The sequence below is a fragment of the Ictalurus punctatus genome, chromosome 9 (genome assembly GCF_001660625.3).
Source record: "Ictalurus punctatus breed USDA103 chromosome 9, Coco_2.0, whole genome shotgun sequence".
NCBI classification, from domain to species: Eukaryota; Metazoa; Chordata; class Actinopteri; order Siluriformes; family Ictaluridae; genus Ictalurus; species Ictalurus punctatus.
Window position 1 is genome coordinate 31,306,806 of NC_030424.2, and position 15,000 is coordinate 31,321,805.

Here is a 15,000-nt window from a genome sequence, read left to right on the forward strand (position 1 = left end):
CCCAATGTCATGTATTCCCAGTGTCCTATATTCCCAGTGTCCTATATTGCCATGGTCCTATATTCCCAGTGTCCTATATAACCAATGTCATGTATTCCCATTGTCCTATATTGCCAGTCTCCTATATTCCCAGTGTCCTATATTCCCAATGTCATGTATTTCCAGTGTCCTATATTGCCAGGGTCCCATATTTCCGTGTCCTATATTGCCAGTGTCCTATATTCCCCAATGTAATGTATTTCCAGTGTCCTATATTGCCATGGTCCTATATTCCCAGTGACCTATATTCCCAGTGTCCAGTATTCCTAGTGTTCTATATTTCCCAGTGTCCTGTATCCCCAGTGTCCTATATTCCCAATGTCATGTATTCCCAGTGTCCTATATTGCCAGTGTCCCATATTTCCCAGTGTCATTTATTCCCAGTGTCCTGTATTCCCAGTATCCTGTATTCCCATTGTCCTATATTCCCAGTGTCCTGTATTCCCAGTATCCTATATTTCCCAGGGTCCTATATTCCCAGTGTCCTGTATTCCCAGTATCCTATATTCCCAGTGTCCTATATTCCCAATGTCATGTATTCCCAGTGTCCTATATTTTCCAGTGTCCTATATTTCCCAGTGTCATATGTTCCCAGTGTCCAATATTCCAATGTCCCAATGTCCTGATGCCCCGTTAGTCCTGCGTCCTGATTATTTTCATGAACAGACATCATTTCTCAGACAGAAAGGCGTCTCTGTCTGGTAACAGCACACCAAATCCAGACATTTATTCAATATGACACATTCTACATTAAACACAGGCAGTGAAATCATCACCGCCAGCCCTCAGTCAGACATACGAATCAAAACAGAGGATTCAGTATCACAGTACTCTTTCCTTTTGAAAGTTGAAAAGCACCCATGTCTATTTTATTTCATTTTATTTAATTTTATTTATAAAAATACAACAATAACAATGGAGGAAATAAAAAAAAAACTAAAAGCAAAAGTAGATATACAGTTCCTGATGAAAAACATCCTACAAACACAGTGAGCTGAACGTGATGGTGGGATTAAAGAATGTATATTTTAAAAAATTAAACCCTTAAGGTCCTATGTGGACACCTACACTTGTTCCATGTGGAGCCATATTTTTCCAGAAGCTAAGAACCCTTACTAATACAACAAACATGATGTGGAATCATGAAATAGAGAAAGAGTGGGATACAACTGGAGAAAACGTCCAGGAACCCTGTGATCAATGTCATAATGGAGAAGTGACACCTACAGGCATGTATTTTGGAAATGTCCAGTCGTTTCTCTGGTTTTAACAGATATTTTGGGATTAACATTAGCGACTTGACTTGAGGCTAACACATGTTTATTTCTCCTCACTGATGACTCTACAGTTCCATTACAGTTCTAGCATAGAAAGCTACAGTTTACTCACGGTTCCCACCTAAAAGCCTCTCTAAACATGCGTGGTTATCCTATATCCAGGGTTGGGAGGGTCACTTTAAATATGTATTCCGTTACAGTGACAAATTACTTCATAAAAAATGTCATCAGTAACGTAATCCAAGTATCACAACAGGAAAGTAATGTAATCTGATTATTTTTGGATTATTTCAAGGTCACATATGTAAATAAAGTCAAGAGAAAAAGCAATATGATCTAAAATACTTCTATTTAGAGCTTATTTTAGAACTTAAAGACATGTTCGATGATTGGATTTGTTTGAATTAAATAAATAAATAAATAAATAAAAGATCACTGTCCCTGATGCGGGTAACATTACATCACAAAAGCTACGGTGACAGTATTCTGGTTTTCCCAGAAAGAGGACACTGTGTCCTAATAGCATGTCTTAATAGCGTTCAAAACACAGTGTTACTGTGAATGCAGACTTTAATACTCTGAAAGAAAAAAACACACTATTACTGTATCATCACATAAATATGTTCTATTTATAAATAAAATTGGTTTCACTCCGCCCACGTATTACATTTTTTCCCCTACATTCCATGGAATAAAATAAAATATCAGATGCCGCGACTGAACTTTCTGCATCATTTACACATCTGAATGACGATGTAACACGAAGCAGTGCGATAAGATGAAATTAAAATGACCTTATATGGTCATGGGTGTTGTTGCGACTCAGGACAGCCGGCATTCGCTGCTATTGTCGAGCAACTGTTTAACACCGAACACAACAGCACTTCACCTTCGAGCGTTCGCTGAGAGTGCACTAACGGTGGAGAGGCAAGGATTTGGCCAATAGTTTCTGCGAGTCTTTTAGAACCGACCGATCGGACTTACAGAGAGGGGTTAAAGAAATGCACACATGCGCACACATGCAGTATTAGACCATAAACACATCATAATGAAACTAAAGCTGAATCCCGGACACTTTCTCAAATTTAGATACTTTTTTAAGGTCTGAAAAAGGGGACATGTCCGGGGAAAAGAGGACATACGGTAGGACCCTAACAAAAGCATTTCAGAGAACAATTTATGTTCACTTCTACCAAAGTAATGCACCAGGAGGTTGCTCATATGAGCCACAACTGGCAGGAGAGAACCAGAACTATAATCAAGCAGCTGTCTACATTGTGTTATGTCAAAAGATTCATTTCTTTGGTTTTAAATGAAAAAAATATATAATCCTGATAGTATTCCCATTTTTTACAAAATGACCTGTAATCTGATTACCGTGTTTTTTTTTTTTTACGTAACTGTAATGGATTATAATTTTTTAGTTTTTTTTATATCCTGATTACGTAACGCAGTTACATGTATTCCGTGACTCCCCAAGCCTGAGTACATCATAAACGTTGAACAATTGAATCACTGCTTTAATTAACAAGGCTAAAATCACAACGATTCAACCTTGGGACTGGAAACGTAAACCCGTAACTGATCTTCTTAAAGGTGCATTAGGTAAGATTGTGTTGGTGGAAAAGGTCTCTAATGGCTAAACAGATGGAGTTAAATAAGATTTGAATGATTTTTTAACTCATTGAGCCCACCCCCATTTCCATTCATGTACACAAAGCTCCGCCCCCAAAACTTATGGTTCTTCAAGTGTGTAGCCAAAAGAAGCTTATCGAAATATAACCAGACATTCTGGACCAGAAGGCAGGTTACTAAACGGCGTTTTTCTCAGCTACGTAATACACACAATGGCTTAAATTACCCATAGACAAGCCACGATGTGTGAAATGTGTGCAGCTGTGTTTATGTACAACTCTGTCCACTGTTGCATCAGCTGATCTGAATGACCTCTAAATTATGTGTGTGTGTGTGTGTGTGTGATGAAGTGGAGTTACTGTTACCACCCAAAATTGATTATTTTCCAGTAACAGAACATCTCCAGGTGTTTTATTCCTCTTATACCACAGCAGTTCGCCAACGATTACCATTTTTGTTTATTAAAGAACATGTCATATTTTTCATTCATCTATATAGTTATGTATATAGACAAAAAACAAGAAGAAGATGGGGCTTTCTAGTGTGAAGAGACCAAAATCGAGATACTACGTTTGTGGAAGTTTCAAAGCATTAAGTTAACGCATGTCATACCTGAAACAACACTCATCCCTACAGTGAAACACGGCGGTGGCAGGATGTTTTTCATCCTCGGAACCTAGGCGTCATGTTTAAAATTGAAGGGAGAACGTATGGAGAAAACTACAGGGAGATATCACAAGTGAAATCCCTTCAGTCTGCTTCAGGGAGGAACTTCAGCAGGACGCCGGTCCCAAACTCAAGGCCGAAGCGATGTAAAAACAAAAAGGTGAATGTTCTACAGAGGCCAAGTCAAAGTCCGGATCAGAGTCCCGTTGAAAATCTGGGGCACTGCCTGAAAATTGCAGTCAACAAACAACATCCAACGAACCCTAAGAACCTGGAGGAAATGTAGCAGGAGGAACAGTGTGCAGAGCTGGTAGGAACTTCACCGTCCACAACACACGTAATCATGTTACTGCAGCAGCAGATTATACTAGGTAATAGTATGAAGGGGGTGAATACTTATGCAAGCAGCATTTTTCAGTTTTTAATTTTTAAAAATAAAAGATCTGCTGATAAATGATGAATCTGGCCTTGGAGCAGATGGGTTTGCATTAAAAACACTGACTGGAACAATCTGTGTGAGTGTCATTTCTAATCCAGACAAATCTCATGACTTTTAAGGGGGGGTGAATACTTTTTGCTAAAATACGATGAGATAAGATGAGATATGCTTTATTGTCCATTCAGGGAAATTGTTCTTCATGATTTGAGTGAAAACACACACACTTGTACACACATCACACATACTAGTGCCATCATCCGAGTTAAAACGACAGTGTTTCACACAAAGCCACCCTATTGCATAACCCTGCGGTGATCGCACGATTATTGTTATACAACGCCACAGTTATTGCACAAGCCCATCATTTATTCATCCGTCCCGCAATTATTACAGATTTAAACCGATCTAAAAGAGAAACCGAGAAGAATCTGTGATAAATGTTAAACCACAAACAAACACATTTTTGTGACGTAGCATGTGAATATAATTATATAAATCGAGTTGTAAATGAAGACCACTTGTGTGTGTGTGTGTGTGTGTGTGTGTGTGTGTGTTGCGTAATGTCGCATGTCCTGATTTTCTGATTTGACCCAGATGCAGTTTAACTCTCGGTCAAATAAACATTACGTTCTGATTCAAGGTGAATCGTGTTTACCTGACCATGCCACAATTCAGGTTGTGTGTGTGTGTGTGTGTGTGTGTGTGTGTGTGTGTGTAATTGAACCTCAAATTCCTCACTTTTCACATAGTATTAACTCAAAAATCTGGAAATATAAAGAATTCACAACGTTAAAGTTCATAAATAAAGTTATGTGTAATAAAGTGGAGTGACACGGAAAAAGTATTGAACACGCTAACTGAAATGTATTTAATACTTAGTGGAGAAGTCTTTGTTTGTAATGACGCTTCAAGACGCTTCCTGTATGAAGAAATTAATGTGTCGCAGTATTCAGGTGTGATTTCGGTCCGTTCTTCTAAACGTATCGTCTTTAAATCTTGTTCAGTTGGATTGGAGTCAGGTGATCGACTGGGCCGTTCTAACAGCTTGATTTATTTCCTCTGAAACCAATTGAGAGTTTCCTTTGCTGTATGCTTCGGATCGTTGTCCTGCTGGAAGCTCCACCCACGTCTCATCTTCATCATCCTGGTGGATGGCAGCAGATTCTTCTCAAGAATCTCCCGGTAAAGGGCTCCGTTCATCGTTCCTTCAGTTATATGAAGTCTTCCAGTACCATGTGATGAGAAACAGCCCACACCATGATGCTCCACCTCCACACTTCACTGTTGGTGTAGTGTTTTTAGGGAGATATGCAGTGCCATTTCTTCTCCACACATGGTGTGTAGTATCACAGACAAAAAGTTCCGTTTTGCTCTCGTCTGACCAGACTCCACTCTCCCAGTATTTCATCGGCTTGTTCAAATGAGTCGTAGCAAACTTTAAACGAGCTTTGACATGCCTTTTCTTTAGTAATGGAGTCTTGCGTGTGAGCGTGAGCAGTGGAGAGCATCGCCTATTGTTTTCTCTGTGAAGATGGCACCTGCTGCCTCCAAGTGTTTCTGGAGCTCTTTCCGAGTGGTCCTTGGCTCGTGGGCTACTCTTCTGACTATTCTTCTGACTCCCTGGTCAGAGATCTTGTGAGGAGCTCCTGTGCGTGGCCGGTTGATGATGGAGTGATGTTGCTCCCACATGTGGATAACGGCCCCAATGGTGCTTACTGGAGGATTCAGAAGTGTTGAAATACGTCCGTATCCGATTCCATCAATATGTTTCACAACAATACGGTTGAGAAGGTCTTGGGAGAGCTCTTTGCTTTTACCCATCATGAGATGTTTCTTGTGAGACACCTTGGTAACGAAAAGCCTTTTTAATAGACCATTAATTTACTAACCCAGCTGATATTAATTTGCACAGATAGGGGGCGTAATTACTTACAGATTTCAGCTGATTCCTTGCCTTACCGTGCCTTTTTCTTAGCGTGTTCAATACTTTTCCCGTGTCATTCCTCTTTATTACACAGAACTTTATTTATGGATTTTAATGTGAATTCTTTATATTTCCGGATTTCTTGAGTTAATACTGATGTCTGGTGAAAATTTCATGTGAAAACCTGATTGGAAATATATTCACTGAAAAACATGTTCTCACGTCCAATACTTATTTCCCCCGCTGTACATATTTATTAAACAACACGTCGTACTTTCTATCTGTTTATTGTAATAAAAAATGAGTTCCTGTTGTCACTTACGTTATAGCAGCTACTGTATGTCAGTCTGTACAGGATTTCACTCAGTTTTTTTGTGATTTGTGAATCTTCTGGTTACGCTTCTTGGAGAGAACTTACCAGTATCAACGGTACTCCCTGTGAATGAGCCGTTACTATAGAAACGATAACGTATTAGAACGAGCGCGTTAACTATAAATAAACCCGTGACGTGCAGCTGCGCTACTGTCAGAGCCGCTGTTCTAGAGAATCGACCAACACCTCCTGACCAATCACAATCCAGAACTCAGCAGCTCTGTAATATTAAACTGCTGAGATGCACACACACACACACACACACACACACACACACACACACACACACACACAAGAAACAAACCCTTCCTGTATATCCACAAGTGTTTATTCATTGACACCACATCAAATCAATAGGAGACCATCCAGGCAAAAATGAGCAACACATTTTTAAAGCAAATCCATATAGCAGCTATAAATTCCACACACACACACACACACACACACACACACACACACACACACACACACACACACACACACAAATCCACAAACACATGAACACATTGACCTCAGAGCTACAGAGTGGAATCATTCTGAAATTGTATATAAATAAACGTTGTAAATCTTTGTTTAACCCTTCAATGTGAAGGAGAATCTCAGGCACAGCTCTTCCTCCATTTTGTGCTGGAGATTTTCAGTTATTTTGCTGATTTTATGTCCAGAGTCCTTTACAGCTGCTTGAAAATAATGTAAAATCATACAGATTGATAAATATGAGAGTATGACAGTATAACATGATAAAGAAATATCCGTCTGTATACACCATGAAGTCGCAAACAAGAACAAAGGTGACAATCATACATTTCAGTTCTGATGAATGACTGAAGGCTTTCTTGCATCTTCTCGCTTTATTAAGTCGATACGTGGTGTTTTATAGCTTATATCTTGGAAACATAAAAACTCATTAGTGGTACTTTTTGCGTGTCACCAGTAGGTGGCGCCGATCCCCATCATCAAGCGATTAATCTCGCTAGAAAATCTGCTGCGCTTTTGCTGGCTTCCGAATCGATCGCGCGAACCCACCTCCTCGGTTTTATCCTTCTCGTCATCGTGCGTCGTCACGAGCGCGTAATTCTTTCCGTTGTTGTTGTCCCAGTGCGTTTCCTCGCCGCTGGTGTAGCTAACGCAGAACTCCACGCTATCCCGAGGTGGCACACATGCTGGAATTTCGACGGTGAAGGAGAACGTGTCGGTGTCCCTGCATCCGCAGACGTCGTTCATGAACGTGCACGCCACGTCTCTGTGGTTGTTCCACGAGTCGAAGGTGATCCGAACGTGGACGGATTTCTCGAAGGACAGATTTCGCACTTTAATCGTCCCCGTTAGCGTGCGACCCTGCAGCGTGCAGCTCTCCAGACACACCGAGTTCTTCATCAGACGATTCCGGAAGTCCAGGTAATCTGCCGCAGGTTGCCGAAACTCCAGGATTCTGCTTTGGACAGGATAAAGACCGCCCTCTATCTTCGGGACGTGGAACTCCAGCGACGAGTCCGTTTTTTTATTTTCGCACGGAGAGAAGACACGGACTGCGGTCAGCGACATGCCTTTAGAGTCGGCGAACACCACCTTCTTCTTAGCTTTGTTTCCGGGAGCCTGCCAGGCGTGGCATGCCGGATTCAGACTGGTGTCGTGGGTGTTTTTGGTGTTGATGCAGGGACGCAGAGGTTTGCAGTGGAAGTTGATGAGATTCCTCGCCCTGTAGTCCTTGTACGAGCTGAAGAAGCTGTGCAGAGGTGGAGAGTGTGTGATGTAGAACTGCATGGCCATGTCCACTGGCATGATCAGACGCGGGTTTATTGGCTGGAGGTCGTGGAGGACGCTACGCACACACACACACACACACACACACACACAGACATGATAATAAAATTTAAAACAAAAAAGTCAATTTAGCAACACACATTGTGTTGTACATGTTTAGATTTAAATATTTAAATCAGGTAAATAAGTCAGGTTTTTATGCAAACACTAAATTATAGTACAGTAAGTATAGCGCTGGCTGACTAAACAATAACATTTTAATATTATGATAAAATTACAGCAGGTTTTTTCTTTCTAATAAATTGAATTACAAACGGACTGAAAGTAGAAGTTAGTAGTTCAGTTTTTTTTGCTACTAATCTTTAAAATTGCATGTTAGCTTTTTTCATTCTGCTTTTCTGTGTTCAATATTTTTAAAACTATATATCACAATCCATATGATATCTTTATAATATCATCCAGCCCTAGTGTTTATTTATACATCATTAAAAGCACTGTTTATTCCTTTTCGAATAATAATAAAAAAAATATTAACCACTGAGCACCCATTAATAAATGTGAGTGTTTTAATTATTATTATTATTATTATTATTATTATTATTATTATTATTATTATTATTATTATAAAAGGTAATTTAAAGGACTTCTCAAACATTCAGCAAAATAGTTTTGTAGTTATAATTTCAGAGCACGTCATAACAGGTTTATCAGCAACATTACCTTCAATAGGCTCTTAGAGACAGATCAGAACTTCTGAAACTTTCTTACCTGGCACTTTATTAGACACTTGAAACACTCCTGTGTGTGTGTGTGTGTGTGTGTGTAAAGTCTGAGTCTGCCCTGTTAGCTCTCCTCAGTCCGCTGTGTACAGTCTGCACACACACCCCCTCTGCGCCCTCCAGACCCTTTATACCGCCTCTTCTCTCCCTCATTTACATATTCAACAAGTCCAACCAATAGAAGCTGCGCCACGTGCGGCTCTGACTAATCAGCTCACAGGTGTGCGCGTGTCCGTGTGCAGGTTTTCCCCCTTCATTTGCATATTTCGCAAATCGGACCAATAGAACAATATCCTCCAAAACCGTATAAAACTACTGCTTAATATAAACCCGTGAAGCCATGTATGTGCTATTATTGACAACATATAGAGAGATATATATAGAGAGATAGATAGATAGAGTATACGGGCTATTTCTCTTTACACAGTGTTTATATTTTACATTTATCCTGTAGCCCAGAGCAGAGAAAAATATTTCTATAATATTATTCAGTTTACATAAAATCTTACATAAAATAAAAACAAACAACACAATTACTACAAACCCTATGGTTTATATTATTATTATTATTATTATTATTATTATTATTATTATTATTATTGTTGTTGTTGTTGTTGTTTTGTTGTTGTTGTTGTTGTTGTTGTTATTATTATTATTATTATTATTATTATTATTATTATTATTATTATTATTATTATTATTATTATGTTATTAGAATTCTTTATCAGAGCTGATAAGCGCCGCTGGTTGCCATGCCAGTACGATTAGAAAATGACAGCAAATGCCATTAGGTTAAAGAGACGTTTCCACGTGTGTTGAAGCGGGCTCAGTATTTTGGTTCTGTTGTCATACCTTCAGGTCGTGATCAGTATATACAGGGTCCATATGTGTCTCTGCACATCAGTACTTTGACCTGTATTGACCGAGGCTGACTTTCACATGTGGGCCAACATGTCAGGAAAGAGAGAGAATACACACAGCCTACTGACAGGAAAAGTTGAATTTAGCCTCCTGAGATGAATAATTAACTACGAGCATGGCCTACATACAGATAGCATGGAGAACCCAGAGAACTGTGACTGCTTTAAAACACAGCAATAAAATAAAAGAATATGTTGAAAGAGAACATGTGTATATGCTATATATATATATATATATATATGTATATATATATATATATATATATATATATGTGTGTGTGTGTGTGTGTGTGTGTGTGTGTGTGAAAAAAGTGTCTACAGTAGTGAACTTTGATCTGAGTTTGTGAGTGTATTTACTATTTGTACTCTTTACATTAGAAATCTCACCCACTCGGTCAAATACAGACTATATAACACAATGAATTACACGGAGAGATATCACATAACATCACGCGGACAGTAATAAACACATTACAACATCACATACGAGCAATATTCAGTTGTTCTAAAGAATGAATGAATCAGTAGTCCTGATAAATTTGGTCTAAGAATAGAAATTATAATTAAACTGTAATTAACCCTTGGTTTACTGACTTATACATTGCTAAAATTGTACATTAAAGCGGAACTGCATCGCTCTTTCTCTCCTTCAATTCGCTTTTTGTAGTATTTAATCTCATCAGAGGATTTGATTAGCTTCCTGTTCCCAAAAAGCACTTATAAAACTCTCTAACGCCACAAAGCATGTGTTAGAAGCACCTGGCTGATTAACAATGGAAGCCTGATGGATGATGAGTCATGATGGATGGTCCATCATCGCCTCCTCTGAAGCACTGACGCATAGATTCATTAACAAGCTTCATTGTTTTCAGTTCTGTTTCTTTTTAGTTAAAAAAAAAAAAGCTCAGGATTTTCTTTCCCAGGTTTCCCCGTGACCCTGAAGAAGGAGTACACGGTAGAGGATGGATGGATGGATGGATATACTTATTTATTTAAATGTCAGACTTCTCTATCACCTAAAAATTTAGTGCGAGGTGAAGATAATTAACCACAAAAACATTTTTATCATGACCTTTTTCACACTTCTTAGCCTGGGGTGCCAATAATTTTGGAGCACCTTAAATGGTTAACTGCGATTAAAGCAATATCGTTATATGTTACATGGGATAAAACATGACGAGGTCGTGACGCGACCCGATATGAAGCGGAGTCGCTCTTACCAAACCAAAGTGTTATTTTCCCCAAGTGTTTTATTCCTGTTATTCCACAGCAATTCACCGACAATTAGGATTTTTTATTTATTAAAGAACTGCTCATCATAATTTTTATGTACTTATATTAACATTTAATGTTGTGGAGCATCTTAGTTAGTTAGAAACGAGCTAGTTTTTGTTCTTACTTACGTTATAGCCGCTATAAACAGAGCACTGTAATGCAAAACGTATCGGAACAAGTGTAATCTGACCAATCACAACCCAGAACTCAACAGCGCCGTGGTGTAAACAAATGCTAATGTTCAACATATTACAACATTATAACAGGACTGATCATACAGTATATGTATGTTATTCTGTCATTGACTAATCATTTTAGAAATGAATTCATTTGAAGGACAATGACCTGCTGTGACCAGGAGGATTATTTTTTATCTATTGCACAATTCTGTCATCAGAAAGTTTCTGCGATTGGTGACATGCCAGGATTCTGTAGTTTTTCTTTTGTTTGTTTTGTTTTTTTGGCACGGTGGTTAAGAAAACTGGGGAATTGCTGCTCTTTTGGTGCTGTGTGTGTGTGTGTGTGTGTGTGTGTGTGTGTGTGTGTGTGTGTGTGTGTGTGTGTGTGTTGAAGCCAAGTCCACTTATGTCATGGCTTTGTCCTTGGTGTGTGATGAAAGTTGGATGAAATAAGAGAAGAGCTGCAGGAGTCCGGTAGTGTTAACATCAGCCGTATTTTACGATGAGTGAGACGATAAATTGAGAGTTGTAGCCATAGCAGCAACGTCGTCCTCTGCACTAAGGTGCTTAATCTACACTGGGCTGTATATATATATATATATTATTTATCTATTAAAAAAAAAATTGATAGTAATGATATTTATTATATTTATAATAATTTATGCATCCAAATAAAAATAGCTTTTAACACAAAATTGCAAACCTGACACACATTATGTTCACCATTATAAGTTATAACAACACTGTTACTAGGCAACTAAAGCCCTATCCGGAGGGGGTTAAATTTACCTGGGGTACTGGGGTAATTTCCTTAATTTGCGTCATTTTACAGGCGCTCGTCTGAGGTTTTATTTTTGTCAGGATCGGCCATGTTGGTGTTTGTCTCCTCTAGGAAAATTACAGGCTGAATTACCTTCAGTTTTTCATCAAGCTCAGTGCTCCTCTGATCATTTCAGTGCAGATACATGTCTGTGATCTTCTATGCGGACGTCACGTCGTGCTAATTTCATAATGAGCGCATCAGCGCCCCTTTTCCAGATATTAATCACAGCAAACCATGGATGCTTGTATACTTTTTTGATTATTGTTTTGTTGTATTTTCAAATTGTTGCTGGAACTTCGGTTTGCCCCGAACTGAACTAAGACAGCAGCGTCTCGTCTCCGAACGCCGTGTTGTGAATGGAGCGTGATCATGTGACCACCTGATGCAACCATCCGGGTTCGTGGAAAATAAAACCCACTAGAAACTCACTCCTCCTGTGGTCATTTTATTGCTGTCTCGATGTGAGACTTCTATCACGTAGGAGACGTGTACAAACATTTATTACCGACGTCCCCTTGATGAACTAATCCGATCCGAATAGGGCTTAAGAAATAATCGCGCTAAGCATTAGCTGGAAATGAACGAGGCTCAGATTTAGCTAGTTAACGCATAGCTCGTCATAGTAAGTCATTTATACAGACCGTGTAAAGATGCAGTGACTGAAAATCAGACGGAATCATCCGGAACATCAACATTTACCTCAGGTCTTTTGGTAAATTGCCAAGAAAAGTCTCACAATCGTAAATTACACAGTAACTACACTTAGCATGAACTGCTAACAAACTTACAACCCTGTCTGAAAACGTTGACCTCTGTTGTATCAAAATTTGCCTATTACCCAGAGACAATTAATATCTAACATAGAAACAGACACTCACATACATTAACCAGTTGAAGGACGAAAGTAAGACACCAGGCCCGTGAGTGAGGAGAGGCAAGGGTCCAAGTTTATTGTTGCATGAGATCACACAGTTGAGACATCAGGTGAACATCCGTTCTTACAGTCCACCAGCCCAGTGAATTCTCAATAAGATTACATATTACTCATACTAGGTCTCCCTCGTGTTTATTTCATGTATATTTTATATACAACACCTCTCCTTTGTTGAATATCGCAAATCACGAGCTGTTCATGAGGAAATTTCTTTCTGGTTATGTCTTTATTTCATTTTATTAGTTTATGTGACTAATACCATGCTGTTGCTAATGCCACACATCCTTATTTTAGTTTCCTTTTTGTCTGAAGTCTGAAGTGTTCATTATTCAGACTCCATTCACACGTGATTTCGTAGTGAATTTCAGGGTTTAATAAACACAATAAAGTTTAAACGGCTTAATATTAAAGTGTGAAACTTCCTCATTAAAACACGGAGGGAAATTTCGAGAATTCCAACTGCCCACAGATGACGTCATAACGGCCGTTTCAAAGCAGCGGACCAATCAGCAGCTTTGTTTCAGCTTGCACTCAGTTGAACTGCACGATCACCAGAGTCCTGTAGTGACTCTGTAGTGCTGTGGGTTTTTTTTTTCTTTTTCCCTCCTGCCTTTCATCCACACGTCATTACTTCAGTCATATGGAGCAACTCTTTTCTAATACAACCTTAAGGCTTTTATTAGAGTTCTTTAACATATTTAATTAATTATTTAATTTCTTTCATTCTTTTATCCCTCCGTATTTCCACCTCTGCGCAGTTTATAATATTAGCTCAGGCTCCTGTGAGCTTTTCTGTCCATGCTGCAGTGAGACGTGTTCACCAGCAGGTGGTACTGTTGTATAGTACTGATGTGTCGTGCGCGAACAAGTCGGCTCGTTGAGTCGGCTCTTTTATGAGAACGCTGAGAACCATCTTGCACATATATACGAGCCTCTTTCTTTCTTTTTCTTTGCAGATTGTTCCTTTGTTACGCTTACAGTGTCGCTTGAAAACGTTTCAATACAAACCTGCGTCTTACCTGTTCGTCAGTGTGAACGATGAGTCGTGTATTTGACTCTCAGTTGTGAATATTTCCATCTAAAATGGTCCAAGCCTGAGAGGACATTTTAGGGATTAAAACTCATTATGAGTTGTGTAAGCAGTGCTTCTGATGCTGAGTGTGGTCTCGGTGCTTTTGCTTTTGATTACACAGATGATTAATCTTTTAACAACTTCATATTTATTATTACTGAAAGTGTCAGATCCTCATCCTGGTGCAGAGCACAGACGGGGTTCAGAGAGTTCATAACAAAACAGCTTCAGTCGAGGGATTTGAACTCACAGCCTTCCGGTCATTATGACCACAGAGTGTGTGTAAATATATCATTAGCTTTCTTCATCGCAAACTTCATTTCAGACAGGATTGAAGTGGAATATTGAGTTTATATCATGCATACATAGTCTAAATAACCGCCTGTAAATGAGCCTCTCCTGTGCTGTTCTAGACGTGTGTGTGTGTGTGTGTGTGTGTGTGTGTGTGTGTGTGTGTGTGTGTGTGTGTGTGTGTGAACAGTCTGCTGATTTTTAAGACTGTATTATTCAGACTTTACCTGCAGTATTGATTGTTTGAAGGGAAGCCTGTGGATGATATCTCAAGAGGACACACACACACACACACACACACACACACACACACACACACTTTTTAAAGCAATGTGAAAGATCGTGTTGTTCATCATGATTAAACATTTTCATATTTATATTTACACCTATCAGCCATAGCATTAAAACCACTGACAGGTGAAGTGAATAACGTTGATCATCTCGTTACCGTGGCTATAATAGTAATGGTTATAATGGGAATTGTATTGGTTTTAATGGAAACTGTAATGGTCCCTGTGGGTCTCTACTGGTAATTCTTGCCTTCTATTGGTGGCATGTTATGTCTAGCAGATACCATTAAGAACTGATGAAGGTAATGGTTTTAATGGTT

The 15,000-nt window shown here is 39.1% G+C and overlaps 1 protein-coding gene across 1 annotated transcript; it reads right to left on the bottom strand.

Annotated features, from left to right (window-relative positions):
- Positions 1-6,665: 6,665 nt before the first annotated feature.
- On the bottom strand, positions 6,666-9,035 carry ppp1r3ca (protein phosphatase 1, regulatory subunit 3Ca). Its single transcript, XM_017475720.3, has 2 exons — positions 8,886-9,035; positions 6,666-8,175 (listed from the first exon to the last, which is right to left on the bottom strand). The coding sequence occupies exon 2, from the start codon at positions 8,133-8,135 to the stop codon at positions 7,281-7,283; it is 855 nt and encodes a 284-aa protein (XP_017331209.1). The 5' UTR covers positions 8,136-8,175; positions 8,886-9,035; the 3' UTR covers positions 6,666-7,280.
- Between the last annotated feature and the right edge of the window lie 5,965 nt (positions 9,036-15,000).